Source organism: Cotesia glomerata, linkage group LG7 (genome assembly GCF_020080835.1).
Source record: "Cotesia glomerata isolate CgM1 linkage group LG7, MPM_Cglom_v2.3, whole genome shotgun sequence".
Taxonomy (NCBI): Eukaryota; Metazoa; Arthropoda; class Insecta; order Hymenoptera; family Braconidae; genus Cotesia; species Cotesia glomerata.
Window position 1 is genome coordinate 13,305,383 of NC_058164.1, and position 26,405 is coordinate 13,331,787.

General features: G+C 27.9%; 3 protein-coding genes and 2 long non-coding RNA genes across 5 annotated transcripts in view; 3 read left to right on the forward strand and 2 right to left on the reverse strand.

Annotated features, from left to right (window-relative positions):
* The window catches only part of LOC123269615, a 33,695-nt gene extending 19,882 nt beyond the window's left edge, over positions 1–13,813 (forward strand). Inside the window, exons 2-5 of the mRNA XM_044735448.1 lie at positions 13,128–13,192; positions 13,298–13,395; positions 13,465–13,713; positions 13,808–13,813. Of these exons, the coding sequence (XP_044591383.1) occupies positions 13,141–13,192; positions 13,298–13,395; positions 13,465–13,713; positions 13,808–13,813 (405 nt within the window). The 5' untranslated portion in view covers positions 13,128–13,140. The remainder of the gene's footprint in view (positions 1–13,127; positions 13,193–13,297; positions 13,396–13,464; positions 13,714–13,807) is intronic.
* On the forward strand, positions 286–7,223 carry LOC123269613. Its single transcript, XM_044735447.1, has 4 exons — positions 286–920; positions 1,449–1,688; positions 1,760–1,816; positions 7,095–7,223. The coding sequence occupies exons 1-4, from the start codon at positions 822–824 to the stop codon at positions 7,221–7,223; spliced, it is 525 nt and encodes a 174-aa protein (XP_044591382.1). The 5' UTR covers positions 286–821.
* A 532-nt stretch (positions 13,814–14,345) lies between the features above and the next one.
* Positions 14,346–16,723, forward strand: LOC123268918. Its single transcript, XM_044734381.1, has 3 exons — positions 14,346–15,919; positions 16,192–16,430; positions 16,505–16,723. Exons 1-3 carry the CDS (start codon positions 14,460–14,462, stop codon positions 16,705–16,707), a joined length of 1,902 nt encoding a protein of 633 aa, XP_044590316.1. The 5' UTR covers positions 14,346–14,459; the 3' UTR covers positions 16,708–16,723.
* A 7,602-nt stretch (positions 16,724–24,325) lies between these two features.
* On the reverse strand, positions 24,326–24,713 carry LOC123268920. The gene is made up of 3 exons (XR_006510329.1): positions 24,688–24,713; positions 24,498–24,602; positions 24,326–24,416 (listed from the first exon to the last, which is right to left on the reverse strand). It is a non-coding gene; the product is annotated as an uncharacterized LOC123268920 (long non-coding RNA).
* A 344-nt stretch (positions 24,714–25,057) lies between these two features.
* Positions 25,058–26,405, reverse strand: LOC123268919. Its single transcript, XR_006510328.1, has 3 exons — positions 26,246–26,405; positions 25,458–25,658; positions 25,058–25,394 (listed from the first exon to the last, which is right to left on the reverse strand). It is a non-coding gene; the product is annotated as an uncharacterized LOC123268919 (long non-coding RNA).

Below are 26,405 nucleotides of genomic sequence, written 5' to 3' on the forward strand. Positions count from 1 at the left end.
CATGTGCTTCGTACAATCTGCATTTTTATAGTTATAAGATGTCTACAAAATTTAAATTTATATTCAGCACTTGAATGTGTATATTTAGTATATAGATTTACTTATAAAGATATGATTTGACCTTGTCATTGTAGAAGCGAAGCAACAAGCAAGGTGTATAGAATATAATGTCGAACACGGAAATTCCATGTGGCCAGATCGCGCGTTTTTTTTACCCCCTCTTTAGCGTCATTTACATGAGTGCTAGGTGCGCTCGGCGCTATAGAGGGGGTAAAAAAATCGCGCGATCTGTATGATGTGTAGTCTCCATGGACTACCTATACAAACTTACAAACATTTCTATCACTCTATTGTTTATAAACACACGTCTGTTCAGCGTAATAAAAAATATAAACTGCGTTTCCCGTGATAAAGTGAAACTTATCGTTAATATTATTCAATTATTTACTTCAAACAGCAAAATAAAAATGTCATTAGTGAAATATATATTATAAGTGATATTCAGTTAATTCATCTATAATAAATAGTAAATAATAGCCGCCAGTAAAAGGACTGAAAATTTGTGGTGTATTTAAATGCGTAGCTATAATAACACTTAACTCTCACTGTAATATTATTTAATCAGACAAAAGTTATGTTCAGTGTCTATTTATTGGAATGAAGATACACTGTCGACAAATTTAATCTCAAGATAAATGAATAATTTCAATTGAGCTAAATTACTTTTCGATTATTGTTTTTGATGAAGATTGATCTATTGTGAATTCTACAGTATTTTTATTATAGTTAAATCTCAAGTGATAGCAAAGTTACAATTAAATATGAAGCGAGGTCGATATAAATTACATTTAACTCCGGAGAGTAATGGCATTATACCTCGATCCACTTTTTATAGAAAATTAAAACAATACCGATGTACTGTAAGTTAAAATATATTTTATAACAATATTTAAATAATACAGAAATAAACTAAAATTTGACAATTGTTGGGATTTATCATAAAAAATAAAGTAAAATTTAATTTTAATAGGTATGAAGAAAGTTTTCAAAATAATTTAACATTTAGAAATGTAATAAAACAATGAATGTATTTTTTTCTTTTAATATTTTGTTAATAGTAAATTATTTCTCTAAAAAATAAAAAAATTATCAGATGTGTAGAGATTTCAGTATCATTAGTATTTTCTGTTATCAAAAATTAGCTGCATGTTTACTCTATCAAAAATCTTAAGTTTACACATTGTGAAAAAAAAACTTTTCGAAAAATATATAAATCCATTAGTTTATAAATGTGTTTAAACAAATGGATTTTAGCATTTTTTAAATACTATTTTTATCTTATGATATCTAAAACGATATCTCAAACGAAAAAAATATCGATTGTTGACAGTTTCCATTGACTTATTTTCATATAATACCAAATACTTCTGGCTTGCTTTATGCTGTAGGTTACAAATGAAGATAATCAAATTCCTAATCAAAATATTGTTGATGATAATACAAATGGAAATGATCAATTGGCTTGCGAGGAAATTTTCGGCGATAACAACTCAATGTCTATAGAAACTGTGAGTGAAAATAATGCTTCTCTTACCTATCAACAAAACTCACCCACATATTCGGTACCAAATTCATGGTTTTATGAAGACTATGATGATGAATCTCAACATCGAGAAACATGGTTTGACGTAAGTTATGAACATTTTTTTGAAAAAAAAAATCAAAAATAAATTTTCTAATTTTTTTTTTTTTTTTGTAGGCGGAAGATTCAACAGTAAATGATTTTTATATTGGTTGTGATAGTGAGCATAATCAGGTAAATTTTATCATTTAATACATAAAAACAGTTTTGGTCACATTTTTGTATATTTTTATAAGTTTATTTATACAAAAATGTTTTTAACAAAGAAATGATTATAATTTAAAACTGTATTCAGCAGTCAATGTTTCGTTTAAGTTGCTAGTTATTTAAATTCATTATTATATGGCTAATCAAATCTGATGCAATTCTATATGAATACCACTTTCTACATATAAAAAATTCTCATTTAAAGCAATATTTTGCTGCTATACAACAGATCATCACAAATAACGAATTTCAAGATATAATATACGATATTTTTCTTTACGACACAACTTTTAAAAACCTAAAACATTTTTGGTCTCTGATTGTCAAGTAATAACCAACATACTTATTTTTTTGTGCGATTCCCTAAATAACATTCGAAAGTAAGGCAAATCAGGAGATAAGTTTAAAAATGTCAGTCAATCAAATTTTTAAAAAATTGAAACAATTAAAATTTTTATGATTTGGCGAGATCTCTGTAGAAGGTATACAAAAATTGATTTGTAGATTTTCTCTATAGCCCGCCGTTAAATAGTTATAATAATCAGAAAATGCAAACAAAGTTTTTCCCATTTATTCTTATAAAAAATCGAGAAGTGGTAAACACTACCTGTTAATATTAAAGGCTCAAATTAAACCAGGTATTTTTTTATAACTATACGTAACTTTTTGGAACCAGTTTGGAGAAAAACGAAAATTTTTTTATTTTTTCGGATCAACTCAATCGACATATATAAAGTATATATAAGAATTTGTTTCGATATAAAACAGAAATTTTATGATACATTCTTTTGACTCGTAAGCTCTAAAAATAATTCTATTTCATCAAAAACGATCCGATGAGAAATGTCGAAGTTATGTGAAAAAAACACTTTTTTCGGTTTTCTTTCGTTCACGCTATCTCTCGAACGAATGAACTGATTTTGACCGGATTTGCGGTGATCGACGTGGTTTTTCAAGCTTAAGGGCGGATTAGTTTTTAGAGTTGATCGATCGAGCCGTTTAAAAGTTATTCCAGAATAACCACTTTTAGAAATGATTTTTTTCTTATTTTTTTTTGAGATTTTTCAAAATTTCTCAAAATCTATCGGTCCGAATCGGTTCAAATTCTCGGGAAATCTAAGTTTGAGGGAACTCTTTAGAACACCGTTTGGTTGGCTCCGATCGGTTAAGTCGTTTAAAAGTTATAAGCGATTCACATACTTTTACATACACACACACGCACGCACATATATATTAAACATACATACATACATACATACATACAGACATTGTGACAACCTCGCGGGGATAGTCAGGGAAACTTCCTGTGACCTTTAAACGTCGAGATTTGATGAAAACTCGATTTTTGCAAAACGGGGTGAAAACAATAACTTCCCCATTTTTGAAAATCTTCGATTTTCTTAGCGGGAAGTTAAAAATAATCACAACGAAATTGAATTAAAAAAAAAATTAATTTAAATGGATAAAGGAATAAAATTTTCCTGTTCAGAAAACTTTAATAGTAAAATTATATTAAAATTATAATCACGTTTTAATGCAGCCTCCAACAATAGCTGCTTTTCAAATTTAGTGATCAATTGAATAAATTATTTATTTTAATTTTATAAATATGGAATCAAAATTAATAAAGTTGAGAACTCATGACATTTACCATTTTTATATGTTTTCACGATAACAAAACTTATTAATTGATTAATAACTTGAAAAAAAGAAATGTAAAACGAATAATAGCAGGCTATCCCTGAAACATCTTGCTATTTTCTAGGTCAAATAGCTGAAAAATCTATTTCAAGGTTATTGAGTTCATCGAGTTTAAAAATTAAGATTTTTATCCTTTTTTTCTCTGGGTGCTTACAGATAAAACTTTTATATTTTCCTACTGCTTTGGGAAAAAAAAATTTTTATCAAAACGTAATTTTCTCTAGCTTAGTATATTTTCTCAAGTCTGTTTGATCTTTCAAATCACGAAAATACTTTCTTGTAATAAGAATTAGATAGATTAACATGGGAAAATACAAAAAATATTATTCAAATTTTTATTTATGGAATTTTTTTAAAATTTCCATCAAGTAAAGAAATAAACGTAACAAGAAATTAATCTATTAAATCAATTAAATTTTTTTAAGCCACATAAATTTTTCTCAGTAAAGTATACGATGTATTTATGTTTATCAAAAATTTAACATTACATATTGCCTCAAATGAATTTAATTTTTATTTAGGAAAAAATTGCTTTTCATCCAGTGTATGGAAATTATCAATCGAAGTTATTAATGAATTTTTGAATACTACCAAAATAAATAGATAATTCAAATTTACAAGAGAAATTTTATTTTATATTAGTTCTTCAATGGCTTTGTATCTGTATTGTATTGCTCTTGTTTTCATCTTGTAACAGCAAAATTTTGCATCGAATGTAAAATATAAAAATATATTTCTAAAATATATTCTGAATGTAAAAATTTAAAATATTATTATAGAATTCAATTATATAATCAGTTATAAATGTAAATATCTCACCATTCTATTTTCTTCAAATTGTTCGCAAAGTAATAATTCGAAAGAAGTTCTTTTTTTTCTGAGTATGTAATATATAAGAAGATACACCAGTTAAAGCATATTTACCAATTTTTGAAAAAAACAATTTTACGTTCTGTGTAAAATAGTGTTAACATATTTACGGTAATAAAAAATAACGTCTTAATCAGCATTTTTGAAAAATTTTTTTTGGTAGTGTATTTTCATTAAACAAACGTTTTTGAATCCAAATACGGTGTGCATAAAATTAAAAATAAAATGTTAGTTAAGACATCATTGCTTATAGAAGAAAAAAAAATTCTTGGCTATAGATAAATAGTCTTGGTTCGAGAATATTTTCGGGCTGTAGAAGGAAGGTCAAAAATTTTTTGGATAAACAATGGAATTTTTTTTGAATTGTTAATTTTGAATTACGAAGTCTCGTGACTCGACTTGATGACACAACGACGCAAGTTTGACTTCAAGAAAGATCATGACTTCTTCATTAGCTGTATTATTTAACAATTACTTTCTGCAGATCACATAAAATTCGTTGAACTTATTAAACGTTACATTGTGTTTTTCTTTTTTACTTTACTATTTAATTTTTTTCGAATAAGAAAAAATTTAACTTGAACTCTGATCCCAAATCAATCAGACCAAAAATAAAATTTTTATTATATAAGAAATTGAATTCTCGAAGTAAGCTAAAAAATTATTAGAGAAAGTCACTAAATTATCCTAAAAAAATAAAATTAACTATGAGCAAGATCACGTCAAGGGACCCCCCATTTACCACTTGATCATAAAAATTGAATCTATATACAATTTTTATTAGTACTTATGATGGAAAATTGATCCCCCAAACGATTTTTCAAAATTTTGATTTTAACAATTTTTTTTTTATAATGAAAATTTTAAGCACTTTTAATTAAAAAATGGATTAAAAATGAAGCGCAAGAGATAAATTTGTGAAATTTTCAGGATCCATGGTCAAATGTCTATATTGTAAGAATATATTTACGACTTTAAATTATTAATTTATTTTTGTATTGTTAATTAACTTTTAAGTTAACAACTGAAAATTTAACTGACTTCTCGGGCAGAAAATGCAGTTTTTTTATCGGTCACATGCTTTATCCATTTAAGTTTAAAATTCCGGAAGAAAATTTCACTGCTCGCTATTAGTTTAAACAAAATTAATTTATTTATGACAGCGCGCCAGGCGCCAAGCGCTGTGGAAATGCCGCGCTGCCGAGCGTCTTGAACTACATTAACGCTTTAATCAGTGACAATTTATAATAACATTACAAAATATTATTATAAAACAAATTTTATTATTATTTATCTTATAATTTATTATAATTTAATTTTTTTTAACAATGTTATAAACAATACAATCATAACAGACTGAATAGAACAAACAAGCTTAAATTATTAAATAATAAATTCTGTAATCAGTTATTTTTATTTTTTTTTAAAAACTCTATTAATAAACATTTTAAATAAAAAATATTTTTTAAATTAAAAATACTCGCCAATTCCATTATTACAAACCATTGGAAAATTTTTCACAGAGTTTAAAAAAAAAAAATAAAAATAACTGACTACAGAATTTATTATTTAATAATTTAAGCTTGTTTGTTCTATTCAGTATGTTATGATTGTATTGTTTATAACATTGTTGAAAAAAATTAAATTTTATTTATAATAATTATAATAAATTATAAGATAAATAATAATAAAATTTGTTTTATAATAATATTTTGTAATGTTATTATAAATTGTCACTGATAAAAGCGTTAATGTAATTCAAGACGCTCGACAGCGCGGCATTTCCACAGCGCTCGGCGCCTGACGCGCTGTCATAAATAAATTAATTTTGTTTAAACTAATGGCGAGCAGTGAAATTTTCTTCCAGATTTTTAAACTTAAATGGATAAAGCATGTGACCGATAAAAAAAACTGCATTTTCTGCCCGAGAAGTCAGTTAAATTTCCATTTGTAAACTTAAAAGTTAATTAACAATACGAAAATAAATTAATAATTTGAAGTCGTAAATATATTCTTAAAATATAGACATTTGACCATAGATCCTGAAAATTTCACAAATTTATCTCTTGCGCTTCATTTTTAATCCATTTTTTAATTTTAAGTGCTTCAAATTTTCATTATAAAAAATTGTAAATAAAAATTTTGAAAAATCGTTTGTGGGATCAATTTTCCATCATAAGTACTAATAAAAAATATATATAGATTAAATTTTTATGATGAAGTGGTAAATGGGGGGTCCACTTGACGTGATCTTGCTATATAGCTAAGATGAAATTTTTTTGTCGCAAGAGACTCAATAATTTTAAAGCAAGAAAGTTCGTTTAAAGTAACCAAGTTGTCTTGAACCAAGAAAATAAGTTCTTCAAGGAAAAGACGAAATTTTCTTGTGACGAAAAATTTTCCTCAATCGAGAAAAAATGTTGGATTTCCTGAAAAAAAAAAAAAAGTCAATAAAAAAGATAAATTTTGTCTTGGCTCTAGTAAACCTTTTTTTTTGTATTACCCGTATAGGTAATTACCATCCATATAGAACTAAGTAAGCAATCATTGTAATGCTGTTGTTTTATTGTAAAGCTTCTTTTTGTGTATTTTATTATTTCGGTTATTTCATTATTTAAATAATTGGATGAAATATAAAAAAACGAAAGGACTGATTTAAAATTTTGTTTTACAGCAAGATGATAAGGAAAAAGACACCGATAAGGAAAAAGACACTGATTACGAATACAACAAGCAACTTTGTAAGTGTTCGACAATCACACGGGGAGAAAGCTTTAATGATGACACTTGCATTAGGAGCTGAAGAATCCCTTACATGGAAGACTATTATTGCTATTTTATCAATGATTAATACATTATTCCAAAGTGACGTGGTCCCTGCTTCAAAATATAAATTATTTAAGACATTAAAACTAAATGAGGATATTCTTGTATATCATATATACTGCAAAGAATGTAATTATTATTTTGGAGCTCAGAAAGAATTGAACAAAGATGAATTCCAGTGTAAAATTTGTGACAAAAATGTGAAATCGTCAGATATTGCTTATTTTTTAACATTTGATATCTCTCTACAACTAAAATCAATTTTGGAAGATCCAGAAGTTCAACAATTTTTAATGGAAAATCGTCAAGATAAAAGAGATGATTGCAGCAATAGTGATCTTCAAAATATGAGGGATGGAAAAATTTATAAGAAATTATCTACGATAAATAACCCTCTTTCAGATGAATATAATTTTTCATACACTTTTAACACTGACGGTTGTCAACCATCGAAATCAAGCAAGCTTTCTATCTGGCCCATATATGCTCGTATCAATGAGTTCTCTTCGAAACTTCAATCTAAGCATATGATTATGACAGGCTTATGGATTGATAAAAAAGAACCCGACATGCTCCTTTTTTTGCAACCATTCGTTGATGAAGCCAATAAATTATCGGACAAAGGTGTACAATGGAAACTACAACAACAAACAATTACCAGCAAGTTCATTCCCATATGTGCCGTAGTAGACTCAGTTGCAAGATGTAAAATTTTAAATATGAAGCAATACAATGGTTCTTACGGATGTACATTCTGTGAACATCGGACGGAACGCATCAATAATAGCCAAAAATATACCGTATCAATGATTGTTCCAAGACAACGAACAGACGAATTAATTAAAGAACAAATGCTACTTGCTGGCGGTAATAAATATGGCAAAGATGTTATGGGTGTGTGGGGGCCGTCACCACTAATAAATTTAAAATATTTTAACATTGTGGATGGAATGTCACCTGATTATATGCACGCTATTTTATTAGGTGTAGTAAAACAACATACTGATATTGTACTATCTTCATTCGGTGAAGATTATTATGTGGGTAATCCGAACCAAGTGGAATCAATAAATACTAAACTTTTGAATTTTAAACACCCAACATGTATCACGAGATCTCCAAGAAAAATAACCGAAAGAGAAATGTGGAAGGCAACGGAATGGCGGTCATGGATTCTTTTTTATTCGCTTATATGCTTAAAGGGGATTCTTCCCCAGAAATATTTAGAGCATTTAGCTCTATTGGTGGAAGCTCTTCGTATTTTATTATCTGATACAATTAATCATGATGAACTGGACACGGCTGACTCTTTGTTATTAAGATACGTAGTAACGTATCAAGAATACTTCGGGAAACAAGCAATGACATATAATGTCCACTTACTATTGCATATAGTAAAAAGTGTAAAAAACTTAGGGCCTTTATGGTGTCATAACACATTCATTTTCGAAAATGAAAATCATTTTTTATTGAAATTGCAAAAGAGTCCCAATCATATCACTATCCAAATCGCCAGACGATATTTATTCCAAAAAGCATTATCACCATTAAAAAATAAAATTAATATCAGCCAAAACTTTTTACAATTTTGTGAAAAAAATTTGACAGGGCGTTTGAAAAATACTTTTGACGTGGATGGTTGTATACTTGTCGGAAACGGTAAAAAATATAATTTGAACGATAACGAGCGAAAATTTTTACACAGATTTGATAAATGTAAGTCTTTCAATAGATTTATTTACAACAGTAAAAGATATACGTCAAAAAATTATCGTTCATGTGAAAAAATAGATGACTCCGTAATATTATTAAAAAATGGCAAGATTGGTATTATTCAAAACGTTTGTTACTTCAATTTTGATAAAACTGAAGAAAAAATATATATATTTTATCACGAAATAATAAAATTAAAGAAATATTTTTATTCATCGAGAACTGTAACTGTTCATAATATTGAAGAATGCCTGATCACCGAAAATTTACAATGTTGTGAAGTGAAAATGATATTACAACCATGTATGATAACTTCAGTGCAAAATAGGCATTATGCCATTTTTATACCACACGGTTGTTATGGTGATTAAAAAAACAATATCTATATGTATAATATGGTTATAAAAATTAAAAAAACATGTCTTTTTCAAATTCAACGCTAAAATGCAAGTCTTACAAAAAACCTACTTATTGCAATTCTCATTGTCTGAATTAAGTATTAAAAGAAATAATTTACTGAAATTAAAAGTACTTATCATAAAATCATTAAATGTTCACAACTAAATAATAAAATGTTCACTACTTTTACTTACTATCATTACTATTACATAATATTATTTTTAAATAATAGTATATTACACGATTAAATTTATATTACAAGATTACTGATACAAAAAAAAATAATTAAGGTTAAACTTGAGAAGTTATTTTTAGTAGTTTAAAAAAATTTGTAGGATTCGTAATTAACAGACTCTAGTAATGTAAACATATTTAACTACTAAAAATCATTATTTTCAATGGTACTAATACAAATAATTTTTTAATGTACAAATAAATAGATGAAACTATTTATGTACATATCAATTCAAAAATTTTTTGTAAATAACATTTTTTTTTTTTTTTTAATCAATAGTTACTTGGCTTATAAATTAATAGTACCAAAAATTATTTTCAAAAAAATAAATCTGAAAATATTACAATAATCTAGTGTTAAATATAATTGATTTCATATTTATCCAAATTTATTTGACAGATTTTAATTTTATATTAATGAATAGACTCAATAAATATATGTTCAGAATATGTTTTTAAAAAATATCAAACTTTTCACGTCGGGAGTTCAATATTTTTTTTTAAATATTTTCTACACATACACATATTTTACTTATTCATTTATATAAATTTAAGATCTGTACAAAAAATTTCGATTATAACGAAGTTTAAATAAATTGGCTAATTGAAAAAATGAAAATACCATTTTTCTATAAAGCTTTGTTTTTTATGACAAAGTATTTTGCAACACTTTGCAGCTATGAAGAAGTAAATATGTTGATCGATTGTGTACAAAATTATGTATTAACCTGTATAAACTAAGATTATTCGAGTAAATTAGAATTAAGTGTAAGTTTAATTATACTAAAATATTCCTGCGTTATACATATGGTCTATTGAGTTCATTTGTACAATAGGAAAAAGCTTGTTGCAATAAATCTAAGTGCTTAATGTACCGTTCTTATCAAAAAAAATTGTTCATGTATTTTTAAATCTAAACGAAATATAACTTATAATTAAATATTTTTTTAGTACTTATGAACTATAGCACCGATAGTTATTTATTGTATTTAAAGTAAGATTCTAAAGTATATTTAAAAATTAATATTTATTTTTTGATCATACTTCTTATCGTAGATATTTAAAACAGAAGTATGAAAAAAATCAAATATATACTATATTTATATTGTACTAAGTTAAATTTTTAACATTGTCTCCAAAAATTTTGTCACATTAAAAAACTGAATAATTTATTAATTAATGTAACCCCAAAAAACTACCATAAAAACTTTTTCATTTGAAATGGATTAAAGTTTTCATTTTATTTTTTTTTTAACCATCAAAATTGTTATTACTTAATAAGTCTTCTCAATTCTTAAAAACTCTTATTAACTCTTTTTTCTCGCTTGTATTTTTTTTAAATAAAACTCTGATTAAGTCTTATTAACTCTGAAAAACTCTTTTTAAAAAGTCCCATTTTTCTGAGAATGTAAGACTTATTAAGACTTTTCAAGAGTTATTAACACTTTTCAATACTTATTTTTACTTACTCAGAAAAAATAAGACTTTTTAAAAGTCTTATTACGAGTTTTTGAGACTTTTTAAGAGTTATTTTTGAAAAATATTTCCATAAGGGTAACAATTTTTTAAAATTTACACGTCGTAAGTGGCACTGCTAAACCAGGAGTTCAATTAATAGAACTATATAATCAGAGTTTAATTTATGACAAAGAACAGAAACAATACTTATTATAAGTTGTGGCAATGTCATAGAAAGCAATTTCCTAATGCTAATAAACAAACATTAATTTTATCAAACTCTGAAATGAAAAAAAAAATTCACTATTAGTAATTCTAATTATTTATGCATATAAATTTATATTTATTTACTAAACACAAAATCTCGTTTCTAAAATTAACAATTTAATAGCTTTCTAGCACACAGAAAAAAAATTTACTTGAATCAAGTAAATAAATTTGAAGAATTTAATCTTTTTGTTTCGAGTTGAAAAATTCTTTAACTAAGAAACATTTCTTGGTTTAAGTAAATTTTACTTGATTTAAAAATTTTTCGTCTTGATTCTAGACAAGGAACTTCTTCAAAATTATTTTCTTGGTTCAAGAATTTTTCTCTTGATTCAAGTTAATTTTTTTTTCAGTGCATTAATTGTTAATAACATCTAATGTAAGATTAAAACATTCCAATTTAAAGAAGATTGAGTATCAATTATTATTAAAACATTCATGTTTTAAGCTCTACAACTCAAAAACTATTGGTCAAAGAAACTTTATTGTAGCGAATTTAACTTCCTACAAAAGCTATATTTTTAATGTTTTAAAAAAAATTTTTTTTAAACCGAAAAATAGCGTAGAAACCGAAAAAAAATTTTACTTGTGTTTTTTATATGGGAAATCGAATGTTTTAATAAATAAATCTTCTCATTAACTTAGAATTTCTTTTTCGGTAACAATATTTTTTTTTACCTATAAATTTTCAGATTTTCAGGTAGAACCGAAAAAAAAATTATAGGAAAACGGTTGACTCTTCGAGCTCAAAAGTTTGATTGAAGTTTAATGAAACACTATTATATAAGTTTTCAAACTGAAATTACTTTCGATGCTGTTTTTTGAATTCCATAATATTCTTTCAAAGACAAATTGATTAGGCTAGAAATTCCGGTGTAATTCGAAAAAATAACTTTTTTTCATCAACGATAACTCACGAACGAATCAACCGATTTTGGAATCGAACAGTTAAGCCATTTAAAAGTTATTCCAAAACACCCTATTTGAAAAAATTTTGTTTCGTATTTTGAAATTTCTCGAAATCTACTGGTCCGAATCGGTTCAAATTTTATTCCAGATCTAAGTTATGTCAAGTCCTTTTGAGTAGCGTCAACCGCGAAGAAATCGGACGAGCTATTTAAAAGTTATGAGAGGTTTACGGGAATAATCAGGGAAGCTTCCTTGGACCTCAAAACGTCGAGATCTGTTGAAAACTCGGTTTTTGAAAAACGGGGTAGAAACAATAACATCCCGATTTTCGAAAATTTTTAATTTTCTTAGCAGTAAATTAAAAATATGGCCTAAAAATGAAACACTAATATATATAGATATATACAGCTTTTGGTTTTTTTTTAATTTTATTGATTGCAAATAAAAAACTTTGAGTTACCTAGCCATTCGCATTTGGTGACTTACAATTATTTCAATAAATTAAAAAATAAAAAATTTGACTTAATCAATGAATTTTTTCGCAAGTTACAGTGTTTTCAGGGTTTCATACTTGACAGACAGGAAAATTTTTTTAAACTATTTAGATGTTTTTTCCCGTTTCAAAATATTTTAATTGCGCGTATTAACAAAGCTATAATAATAAAAATAATTGCCGAAATTAGGCGAAAAAATTTTTCGATCGTAAAACACTCTCTGATGCTTCGCATCATGAGTCGTGCAAAAATATCAATTTGATTTTAGATGAAGTTTATCATTATTACAGCCAATGAAACGGCATATATCGTGCCTCCTCCCCCTCTCCCACCCCAATATTTATCATATCTTTATTTTTTTAGACCGAAAATTTTTTATATTAATGAAATCGAATTTAATTTTATAGTTTTGAATACAAAATGGAAACAAGACGATTGAGAAATGTAAATGCTCCCCAACATCTAGAAACTGGTAACTATTAAACATGTTTCTATTTTGCTCGAATAATTGATATATTTTATTATAGTTTTTGAGTTATGTAACAACATAAGATGATTTATTTTCCATTGTTTTTAGAACACGATAATAATTCAACTTACTCCGATGACCCTTACGAATTCAACGACGATGACAATGACCCCGCTTATGAATATTCAAATTCAAATATGAGTGACGTAAGAAAACGTTTTTTTTTTACTTCATAAACGAATTATTTGAAATTTTCATTGCAATACTTGTTTTAGTGCCTGGAATCTTCTAATCATTCGTCAAGTGAATCGGAGTCAGAACTTTTAGAATTAATACCGCCAACAAAAAAGTATAAAAACAACAAAAGTAATATTCATAAAAATTACTGCAATAATATCACTAATCATAGTGATCGATCATCTAGCGAATTTGATTCTTCGGTTTTTAACGAGGAAGTTACAGAAAATTCGACGCCAAACTTTGTGCGTCCAAATGATCCGAAGAACATCAAGGAGCCTCAGCAGGTGAAAAATTATTTCTTTACTAATTTATTAATATTACTAGCTGTTAGTCGCCTGCTCCGCTGGGTGTTTTATAGAATTGCATTTTCGGATTTAGACTTAAAATTTTATCGGATTGGCATATTTCTTTTATCCTTATAAATATTCTAGCTAATATTAATTGTAACTTTCAATGTGCAATTATTATAACATTCCCGTATCTTTCTTACAAAAATAAATAATAATTAAAATGAAAAAAAAACATTTGTATGAGCATCAAAAGTTTCAGTTAAGGAAATTGTAGGTCTCACATATAAGTGAAAAATTCTGCATAGTATATAAACATAACCAATAGAATTGAAAAATTGATTTTAAACAAATGACAATCGAATAGAATCAATGTAGTTACAATAAAAATTTGTTATTTCAAGTCAAAAAAATATAAGTTCCGGATTAGCAATCACCAACAAATCATATACTAAAACCTTAGCTGCGAAACACGCTGCATCTTATAGTAGAAGTATTATTACGATCTGTTCAGTAGTTTTCGCAGTATAACCAAACAAAAAAACCAGCTCTTCATTTATTAGTATAGATTTCAATTGATTTGAGTTTTTTTTTTTATTTTTAATAAATCATTCCAACCTCATTCTTCATTTGGAATTACGCGTACAAAAAAAAGAACCTTTTGTCAATTCTGCCAAAGTGATGTTACAAATTTTGAACGTCACTTAGAGAGAAATCATAAGGATACCAAACCAGTTAGAGAAATGTTACAATATCCGAAAAAGAGTAAACAAAGATCAGAAATAATTCAGCAAATTAGAAAGCAGGGGAATTTTCAGGAATATTTAAGAGGCACTGTTAGACCGACTTACCAATCAAAAAACAGACAAGGTGAATATGTTCCTTGCGCTTCTTGCAAAGGGCTTTACTCGAAACAGTATCTTTATCGTCATCATAAAGTTTGTCGAGCGGTTAAAATAACGAAAGATCCTGGTACGATTAAACATTTATCAGCTTCTCAAACTTTGATAGCTTGCAGTTTAGATACAAGTAATACTATCAATAGACTACGGGTAAAAGAGGAAGTCTTTAATAAAATGGCAGCAGATGAGATTTCTTTAGTTGCCAAAACAGACATAGTAATTGTTCTTTACGGCGAACAATACTTAAAAATGCATAAAAGAGAACAATTAAAGGTAGTCTGTTCTCAAAAAATGAGAGAAATGGCGAGATTTCTTATACAAATACGAAAGATCGAAAATAATGACAAATTCCCATTTATTGATGTACTTACTCCATCTATGTTTGAAAAAGTTTTAGACGCTACGAAAAGAGTTGCAGGCTTCGATATCGAAACAAACTCGTACAGGTCTCCAAGTTTACCACCGCACATAGGCACTGCGTTAAAACAAATATCTGAGCTTGTGATAGCGATGCTGCTTAGAAATCCATCCATGTTCAATTGCCAGACTCCTGATATTAAAATAAAGGAAGTGAAAACTTTCTTAAGTTTAATTAACAGCCAGTGGACCTCGGAAATAAGCAGTTTAGCCATGAGAGATCTTAATGAAAAAAAGTGGAAAAAGCCACCGATTTTACCTCTAACGAGAGATGTTTTAAAATTTAAAGATTATGTGATTTCGGTGGCAGATATAGCTGCTGGTTACCTTCAACTAAATTTAAATGATGCTAAGCAGTATAAAAATTTAGTTAACGCTACTCTTACTTTGACTATATTGTTTAACAGACGACGAATAGGTGATGTGCAATTTACGGAGTTGAATTCATATTATTCAAGTTATTCAACATCCAATCAGGAAGAGTTAGTAAAAACTTTGTCACCATCTGAAAAACAGTTGACAAAGCATTACAAAAGAGTAGTAACTGGAGGAAAGGGAACGAAACCTATAGTGATTTTATTTCCACGAAAATTGCAAGACTATATGGATATGATTTTAAAAGTGAGACAAAATACAAATTTAGTGCTAGAAAAAAATAAGTATCTATTTGCACACCCTAACAGTGCCCAATGGATAAGAGCGGATTCAATTATTAGACAATTTGCTAATAAATGCGGAATACAAAATCCTTCGCATATTTCTTCCAATAAATTGCGAAAGCAAATTGCAACAGTCATGCAACTTATAAGTCTGACCAAGGATGAAACAAAACACTTTGCTGAATTTATGGGGCATAATGAAAAAACACACAACCAATTTTACGAGTAAGTATATTATTAACAAATTTTTTCAAAAATTTCTTTCTTTTTGTTTCAAAAATATACCCTCTGAGAATCTCAAATACCGAAAAATGCGTCAAAGAATTCGCTGAATTTTAAATTTATTTATTATTATTATTATAATTATAATATTGGTATTAAATTATTTTAAAATAATGCCAATTTAATCTATTGAAATTTATCAAATAAATACTTTATTGTGATATATTTTTTTTTTTCAATTGTTTTGTAATTCCATATTCTTATATTTTATTTAGATTACCTCAAGATATTTATCAAACAGCCAAAGTCTCAAAATTATTAATCTTGATGGATCAAGGTGGTGGTGAACAGTATAAAGGGAAATCTTTAAGTGAAATCGAAATCAACCCAGAAACGGAAGAAGCAGTCTGTGATGAGTCTGATGACGATGATGAAGTCATTCGAGATACTGGAAACTCTGTGGAAAATGTAGTTTTAAACTTCCAACAACCCTCTTCTACCATCAAAAACAAATGTAAGGAAACGCTTCATTGGTTTCAATTTCATTCTATAGGTAATATTTTTCTATTTAATACTTTTTATTTCTAGCACCTGTACCAAATGGTCGTTGGAAATGGACTAAACAACAACGCCAGCTAATAATCAAACATTTTAAGAACCACATAAAACAACGTAAGCCTCCAAAAATAGATGAATGCATGGAATTCAAAAACAAGCATCCAAGCTTATTCGGGGATATGTACTGGAAAAAGATTAAAGCATATGTTTATAACGAATATAAACTTAAGTAATAATAAATATGCATTTACTAACTTATATTTATGAAATTTTACATTATATTCTATTAATATCTATTATTTCTAACACTTTAATTGATATTATTGATCTGTGTATGAATTCTGAAAGACTTAAACTAGCTATAGACATAAATAATTTTATAACATTTTTTTTTTATTAAGAATTTTAATGAAATTGAGCCTAATACTTTTTTATTGTGAGACCAATTAATTTAACTGAAATAGACTAAGATATGATGTAAAAAGCATATTATTATAAAGAAAAGTGTAAAAATTACCATTGTAAATTTTGTAATTTAAATAACTATTAAACTGGGTTCAAGTTTAATTTACTTTTTTGTAATAAAATGTTAATAATGACAATGTTACTTAAAACGATTTTCAATACTTACTTTATTCTTAGAAGTGATCTATAACCTTAAACTTATTCCTACAAACTTGTTTTATCTATGTGCATTTTCAAAAAATTTTTCGATCATGAAGCACTCTCTGATGCTTCGCGTCATGAGTCGTGCAATAAAGAATAAATTTATTATCGATTGATTTTTATTAATTTAACCCAAAGTGTGACACGCGGTGCCGGAGTAGGGAGCGTGTAAAGTAAATGTAGAAGGGGACATTTCACTATAAGAGTGGGAGAAATGCTCAGAAGTCTCAAAGGGTTAAGAAATGATTCCACAGATTCGGTTCGATTCGATTCGAACGGAATTCGCACACCCCTAAAAAATATAGTACTCGTTAGACTCTAGCATATATGCATATTCCCTATACTGATAGAAGGATTTGTTTATAGCTAAAAATATTTGCTAATATTTAACAAATCATTTATTAGAAACGACTTTTTAGTCCCCCTAAATAAAAAAAAGTATTGGGACAAAGGAAAAAGTATTGAAAAGTATTGGATTGACTAGAAAACCAATACTTTTCAATATTTTTTTCTTTGTCTCAATACTTTTTTTTTATCAGGGCCTTAACAAATATTTCGTAGTATTTAAAAAAATTTATTAATATTTAATAAATGAATATCAGATTTATTTAATACAAATAAATCATTTTAAATACTAAGAAAGATTTTTTTAATACTTAAACGTGGTCTCTAATAAATGATTTGTTAACTATTAACAAATATTTTTTAAAATACAAATAAATCCTTCTATCAGTGAATAGAGAATGATCGTTCTTAATAGTTATTGTATAATTAAATTATTTCTATGTACTGACATAATAAAAATATAATAATTTTATTTTCTGATTGAAGAGATACAAAAGAAAAACGAATCATATTTTTGTTACGACATAATTATAATGATTAGAAATTATTCTCTTGAAAAAATTAATATATCTTTATTATCTTGTGACATGATAAAAATGGATGCCATTCAATTATGCTTGAAAATAATATAAATTTTTGTTGATTATAAATAAAAACATAAAAAATTAGCAAAATAGTTGACCTTACAGGCCATCCCTGCAACTTACCGCTAATTTCAAATGTAAATTGCTTTGAATTTTGCCAGACGACGTTTTTGAGTTCTTCGAACTCAAAAGTCTAGTTTGTATTAAGAGTAAAACAATTTTTTGAAAATATTTAAGCTGCAGTAACTTTGAGAAAAATCGTCCAATTATAGAACGTTGGCAGCAGTAAGCGTGGTTAAGAGAGCTTTACCAAAATTCTTCGAAAGAAATCCGATTTGATAAATAATAAGAAAATTAGGAAAACGGTTGACCCTGAAGGTCGTCCCTGCAACTTCCCGCTAATTCTATACTAAGGCGCTTAAAATTGCACCAATGACGTTTTTGAGCTCTTCGAGATCAAAAATACAATTTATGGGTTATTTTGTGCTCTCCGAGCTCAAAGAGATTGCTTTCCTATGCTTTGAGCTCTTCGAGCTCAAAAGTCTGGTAGGGATTTGATAAGACACTATTTTTTGAATTTTTAAACCGCAATAACTTTTGCATGAATTAACCTATTTTCACGCGGTTGGCAGCATTCGACGCAGTTTTTCAAGCCTCACAAAGAATCTTAAATTTTGAATAGATCACGCGAGGAATTTCGGAGTTATTCCGAAAAAACACTTTTTTCGATTTTCTTTCGTTCACGATATCTCTCGAACGAACCAACCGATTTTGACTGGACTGTCAAGATCCGATGGAAACTCGATTTTTGCAAAACAGGGTGAAAACAATAACTTCCTGTTTTTTGAAAATCTTCGATTTTCTTAGCGGGAAGTAAAAAACCACCTTTCATTGATTATTTAAAATTCAGATATGTTCTGAAAAATCAACCAATTTTGATGTGGCTTGCAACAACAATCGACATCGTTTTTTGATTAGAAGAGTTGATGAGATTATAGAATCGATCAAAAGTCGGGTGTTGATATAATTTAAAAAAAAAAAACCGGTTTTTTTAAATTAAAGAAACTTGCATTTTTTTAAAACCAAGGAGAAAACAACAACTTCACGATTTTTTGAAAATCATTGATTTTCTTTGAGGGAAGTTAAAAATTTTAAAGCTATAATACTAACACACGAAAGAAAATTAATTTTAAATTAAAGCAGTTAAAAATCTAAGCAAAATGTTTTTTTATGATTTATTTGAATATAATTATTGGAACTGCCCTTTTATTGAGTAGTCGTAGTTCCTACAATAGTATAGGAATGTAGGATAAAACTTCATACAATTATGGACTAATATCCACAATTTTTGTCTAAACATAAAAATTTATGTGTACATAATATTAATAGTCTAGTCGAGAAGTTGATTTCCTGCGAAAAATAGTTACAGGTCTCTTAAAAATATGGCTGATGGCTTAAACGATCCGAAATGGTATCTAGACAAAGACGTTTTTTGGATTTTTTTCGGGAGAGGAAATCATAATTGTTATTAACAAAAAACCATTTAAAAAATTAGCTGTCCAGCTTTTTGGCAAAATTTCAAAAAGTATAAGTGACACCTCTAATATTTATGAAGTTTCGGGAAGAGCAGAAAATTTTAGCAAAATTGTTCTCCACTCTTGGAATTGTAGCTTCAATATTTATAATTTTAATTTAACGTCGAAAATCGACTTTCGCGCAGCAGTTTCAACATGCAAGTGCTACTGTAGTGAGCATAGTTTTAAAATAATTTTTTTATGTAATTATTCTAGTTTATATAAATGTTAATTTTTGTTAATTTTTCAAAAAGTTATTCAATTGTTAATTAACATTTTTCTACGGGTTTGTGTTGTCATAAAAGCCGGTATGAAAGTTTAAATAATTAACCTATAAACTTTTTGTTTCTCGGAGCCCTTTCTATAAACATATACTCAACAAGATGACGTTATGAAAATTCATAAAATATTTTTATTTCGACAATTATTAATCTTTCAAATTAAAAAAAAAAATTTTACCCGTGTAAAAAAAATTATCCCAAAAGTGTCCTAAGCGTGGGACATCCAAACGTGACACAATAAGGAAAATTTTTAGGAAAATTTTCGGACATCTCAGAAATACTCAAGAATTTTAAAATAGTGCATTTAAGTAATTTTTCGTCGATTTAGTTTATTTTTTTGAAGATTTTCAGGATACTTCTACAGTTTTACTACAATTTTAAGCGTTTTTAAATGATTTTAAAAAAGATAATTTATATTTGCACAGCTGTAGATTTAATGGATAGAAAATTGTCCCAAAAATGTCCTGAAACTGTCCTAAAATTTTACATGCATTAATCTTAGGACAGATCTGCAACCGTGCAAAAATAAATTATCTTTCTCAAAATCGTTCAAAATTGTCGTAAATAAGTAATAAAAATTTTCAATTTGTTGTAAAAAGATTACAAAAGTGTCCCAAAAATGTCCTAAAATTGGCCCAAAATTTTTCATCCATCAGTTTTGAGACAAATCTACAACCGTGCAAAAATAAATTATCTTTTTTGAAATCATTCAAAAATCGTTCAAAATTGTCGTGAATTAGTTCTGAAGATGTTCAAACGTTGTCGTAAAAATATTACTAAATTACCCCAAAATTGTCCTAAAATTTTTCATCCATGAATTTTACACAGAGAGTAAAGAATAGATCTTATTCTTATGTAGAATGGTAACCATTACTATGTTACATTAGTAACGAAAATTTTTCTAAGAATTCTATGTAAATTTACTGATAAAAGTCTTAGAAATTGTGATAAAAATATAAATAACCACCCATTCGTTGCATAATTAAATTTTGAACATAATGATGTTTTTTTATTTTTTTGATAAAAATTTCAATTTGTTATTAGCAAAAAACAAACAAAATAAAAAATCTCAGTTTTTGATAAATAGCTCAATAACTATAGGTGATATCGAAAATCGGAAAAAGATCCTTAATATAGGATCCTTAATAAAGAAGAGGAAATTTCTGAAAAAAAGTCTCGACTCCCGGAACTCTTGCTTGAAAAACAATAATTTCTATTTAATGTTGAAAATAGAGTTCCGCGCGACTTCTGTCCCTCGGCCGCACCGATGCTAAAATATGACGGCAGTTACGCGGAACCCTATTTTCAACATACTATTTTTATAAAACAATTTTCAAAATACAATTTTTACTATAGCGGAATCATATTCTTCGAGGTGTCTAGATGACACTTGATTTTATCGAGTTTTTCAATTAATATTGAGTTGCATAAAAAATATTATTTAAAAACTACGTTCACTACAGTGGCAGTACGCGCATGCCGAAATTGTCGCGCAAAAGCCGATTTTCGAAGTTAAATTAAAATTATAAATATTGAAGCTACAATCCCGGGAGTCGAGAACGTTTTTACTAAAATTTCCTGCTCTTTTAGAAACTTTTTAAATATTAGAGCTATCACTTAGGGGAGGGGGGGGGGAATGGGGTAGGGGTGGCAAAATGGGGTAGCCCCGAAATTTCGTAAAAAAATTTTTTTTTTCCAAAAAGCTCTTTCAGCTTTCTGAAATATATTTAAGGTCATTTCCTACAATTTAAGAAAAAAAAATTTTTTTTTCTAACTTTTTTTACAGTAATTTTAATCGTCATTGTGCATCATAATAATTTTTTTTCACATCCGAGATTTGTTTTTCTAGATTTTTAAATTCTCGCTTTACAAATAAATGATTTGAAAAAAAAAAAAAAAAAAAAAAAACCGGAAAGTCGTTGGTTCCATGCCAGTTTTCGAAAATCAAGTTCTCATCTGATCTCCACATTTTTAAAGCCCTAGGAAGTAGTTTTTAATATTCCTACGAGGATGTCTGTCAGCGTGTGTATGTGTGAGTGTAAACCTCTCATAACTTTTGAGCGACTCTACTGTTTTGAATGACATTCGCGTCATTCGATAAGGTTCAGCGAAACTTAGGCTTTCTCATAAATTTAAAATAATTTTTTTTTTAACCGCTTTTGAACAGATGCAACGATCAATTCCAAAATCTAATCAGCTCTTTAATAATTCAAAAAACGACGTTGATTACTGCAAGCCGTATCAAAATCGGGTGATGTGTTGATATGAAGAGAAATCGTACACTAACTGCTCTAAAAAAGTGTATTTTTCAAACAGCTTCGAAAATTTTTCTCGGATTATTTTTGGTGTCATAATTTAACTATCAATGCTCAGAAAACTGCGTCAGAGGCCGCCAATTTCTTCAAAATCACTTGATGCGTTTGTGAGATATTTGATTTAAAAAGTAAGATCTTCAGGCCTACAAGATTATTCAACTTGAAAAAATTTTCCTGAATTCCTAAACCAAGAGAGTGCAAAAAAATTACGAATCTTTTTTTTCGTGCTATTGCTTGGAATTGCGTGAGAATTATGAGTCTAAAAAATTTTTCACTGGGAGATCCAAAAACTAGAATTTTCTCAAAAAAACTCTTTTTTGTTATCTTGATATTATTTTTACTCAAGTGAAACCCGTCAACAATTACTACAAAATTAAAAAATTTTTTTTGCTACCTCAATTTTTGTTAGGAGTGTATTGTTTCAGCTAACAATGTTTTTTGGGTGATTTGTTCATCTCTCTGGGTTCTTTCGTAGACTTATCGATAAGAAAATGTTATTTTTTTATCGATGTTTCATTTTCGGATGATGAAATTTTTTTACACTTTTTCAGGGGGTACCCCATTCTGCCCGCAAAAAAAAATTTTTTTTTTCTACGGCAACTTGAAATTTGATTATTATTTTTCAATTACAACCAAAAATGAGAGAAACCAGCATATTTAAGTCCTTAAAATCATAACGGTTTCTTAAGTCCCCCCTTTTGCCCCCCCCCCCCCCGCCCCAATACTTTTTAAGATTTTGCCTAAAAGACGGACAGCTAATTTTTTCAAAGGTTTTTCGTTAATAACAATTTTATTCTTCTTTTCTAGAAAAAATTCAGGCTTTTGAAAAAAGAAAAATTTCTTAACAAATTATTTAAACAATCGAACTATAAAAAACGATTATAAACAATAAAAAAAATACATTTGAGAAGACAATTTTTTTAAAACATCATGTTTTTACAAAGACAATTAAATAATAAGAAAAAAGGTTTTTGTGAAAATGTTTAACTTGTCTATTCATTTATAAACAGTTTCTTAAAAAAAAAAAGTTAAAAATTGTTTTTGCGCAAATTGTTAAGGGTCTACTAGTGCATGTAAGAAAAAAACTTTTTTTTTCTTTTTGTCGTTTGTATTGTGGAGTAAAGTATTATAGAAAGGCACACGCATGAACTTTCATGCAAGGTTGCCACATCCCGGAGGCATATATGACTGCTAAGTATAAGGAGGTTAATATGACTGTACCATACCAAAGATTGTATAAGAATATTAGTAGAGAGCGCCATCGCATATCAATACAGCTAATTAACTCGTATAACTGCATATGTATAATATTCTCAATTACCTCTGGCAAAAATTTCTGTTACAGTTTATTTGAAATGTTATATAACGAAAAATTAAGATATACTCATAGTTACCAAGTTGCCTCCGATTTTACCAATTGGCCTGCGGTAACGGAGGCCAGTAGGCATATTGGGGCTTGATATACGGAGGCCATTCTACTGTCAAGTATATATATATATATATATATATATATATATATATATATATATATATATATATATATATATAATAGTCCGAGAAATAGGATCGCTAATCTAATCAATGATAATTGCTCGCACCTTGAATTATTTGACACTTCAATCACATCGTTTGTATCATCGGTTAAAAGACTGCTTCTAACCAATAACCACTAGCCTCTTAATGAGTGCAATTTCATTTCATCTTGCAATAATTACTCGAGATATTTTTTTTTTTTTTTTTTTTTATAATACTTATAATTTAAACTTAAAAAGCAAATGAAATTGATTTTATTTAATTTAATTTAAATTTAATTCTATTGAAATTTTGATACTCTTTTTACCTTCTTTTTATTTTTATTTTCTTTTTTTACTCATAACCAAATTTAATTGATGTGAATCTAATGTATAAAGCCCATTGGCGTATGAATAAATGAATAAATAAATAAATAATGACTGTATGTAACTGGTATAGTTAAGATTCACTTACAATGATTCTTTGGAATGCACGGATTATTTTAGAGCATATTGGGCATAGTAAATCAGCTTTCTGATTAATAGCTTGATTTGTAAATTTCTGAGCACAAAAGTTACAAACAAACCAGTGCCAACAAGGAAGACTTATCATATCCCCAATATTTTTTTGACACAAAGAACATTTCGAATGTGCTAGGTTGTTAACTATAACAAAGAATGTAGAAATTAATTAAAAAAATTAAACTGATAAATTACTCAACACAAATTATAAAATGAGAATTTTACCGTAAAAAATATTTTCCCCAATTACAGGTTGTTGAATTTTTAAAAATACAATGCCATCATCACCTCCAATGTTTATTCCTCTGAGGTATGGTACTGGATGAACAGCTAAAACAATTACTCAATAGTTTATTACAATATTACCTTTTATGCAAAAAAAACAATTATTATGATATATTTTATTTACATTTACCAATATTATGTGCTTGTATATTTACAAATAAATGAAAATGCTAAGATTCAGTGATACAAGTAAATTTTTGAAGACAGCCTAAAAAGTTGTTTACACATGCCAAAAATTTAGGTATATCAAGTAACTTATCCTGATACATCTTCCAGGCCCGATGAAGTATCTCTTTTTTATTAATATACTTGTTTTCCGTTGGCTGTCGAATCGATAAACCCATCATCAACGAACCCCACTCACTTCGAGTAACACTTTGGAGATTTTTTAAGTATTCTGGAAAAAGAAAAAATTTCGCAGTCATAAATTTCACATTCATAACTATTTAAGCGATATTTGCATAACTGCAATTATCATTAAAACTTTTCATTACCCGTAAGCTGCCAAATTGAGGGGTGACTGCCCATTCTTTTCCGTAGAACTCGATGATAAGCTTCTATTTCATTATTTGTTACCTTTTCCGTTAAAAATACACTAAGTTTTATTGGTGTAACGCGCTTTATCCACCAACCTTAAAAATACTTTATAAAGTCAGCGAACTGTTCTTTGACATCATCTACTGTATTTGTCAGTAATCATTTGAAAGCTAAAACCATGTGTTCCTGAGGCAGAAGAGGAATTCCCATCAATTTCCTATAAAAAATTTTACCTTCTCGCCAGCCTTTTAATCGCTCCATGAATTTCGTTCCTTTTTTTTTCAAGTTTCTCATTGAAGCCTGCGTATAAATTAGTAAGTTATCAAATTATTTAACGAAAAAAAACAATTTAAAAAAACTTACATTTAAAAAATGAAAGTAACACCGGATAATCTTAGCGTTGGGGAAAATTGCATCTATAGCTGAAGATAATCACTCTTCAAAATCAACAGAAACAGATGATGGATTGATATGAGGAGCAAACACTTGTGAAAAATGATTTAATACTGCCGTGTATGCTGCAGTCGTCTTTGATGTCATTATAACCCAAGTAATAGGTAAGGCCTGTAAAATAATATTAAGATCATTAACACCAACTGTAAATTGTCGATCATATTTTTTTTTGTATATATACAATAGGGTGTACCAAAATGTAACTTCCTTGCGGGACCTTTTAAAATTGGAATTTTGAGTTCCGCTTTTAACAGGAGTTGTGATTGGACATTTCCTGACATATTTTGAGCGTAAAGGATTTATTTGATTTTTATAGAATTTTTTAACAGGAGTTTTGTTCGGCTAAATTTTGAAATTTTTAAATTCCAGCAAAAACGGCCGAACAAAACTCCTGATAGCAAATTCAATAAAAATAAAATAAATCCTTTACGCCCAAAATTTGTCAGGAAATGCCCAAACACAAATTCTGTTAAAAGCGGAAATCAAAATTCCAATTTTAAAAGGTCCCGCAAGGAAGTTACATTTTGGTACACCCTAATATACAATTTTGACGACGAGAATAATTTTGTCAAACATTTTATGTTTAATAATCTTGCTTGTTGTACAAAAAAAATGTTAGGTTTCATGAAGCTAAAAAAGATACGTGTGACAGACATAAATACTTTGTAAAAATATGTATTAGTAAACAAAATAATTACCGTATCAGAAACTGTAGCCATTATCGTCAATAGTTGTATGTAATTGGAGATATTTCTAGGGCATACTTCAAACGTCGCATCGATATGCAGTTCTTGGATATTATTTAAGAGTGCTAAAAACTGGATATCTCCTAAAATCACTGCTATAGTTTCATTGTTC

Excerpts from the sequence above, each read along its gene's own strand:
- LOC123269613 (XM_044735447.1), top strand. The coding sequence starts at position 822 with ATGAAGCGAGGTCGATATAAATTACATTTAACTCCGGAGAGTAATGGC. Across the intron at positions 921-1,448 it reads TAAAACAATACCGATGTACT|GTTACAAATGAAGATAATCA; the intron begins GTAAGTTAAAAT and ends TTTATGCTGTAG. Across the intron at positions 1,689-1,759 it reads ATCGAGAAACATGGTTTGAC|GCGGAAGATTCAACAGTAAA; the intron begins GTAAGTTATGAA and ends TTTTTTTTGTAG.
- LOC123268918 (XM_044734381.1), top strand. The coding sequence starts at position 14,460 with ATGTTACAATATCCGAAAAAGAGTAAACAAAGATCAGAAATAATTCAG. Across the intron at positions 15,920-16,191 it reads ACACACAACCAATTTTACGA|ATTACCTCAAGATATTTATC; the intron begins GTAAGTATATTA and ends TATTTTATTTAG. Across the intron at positions 16,431-16,504 it reads TTCTACCATCAAAAACAAAT|CACCTGTACCAAATGGTCGT; the intron begins GTAAGGAAACGC and ends TTTTATTTCTAG.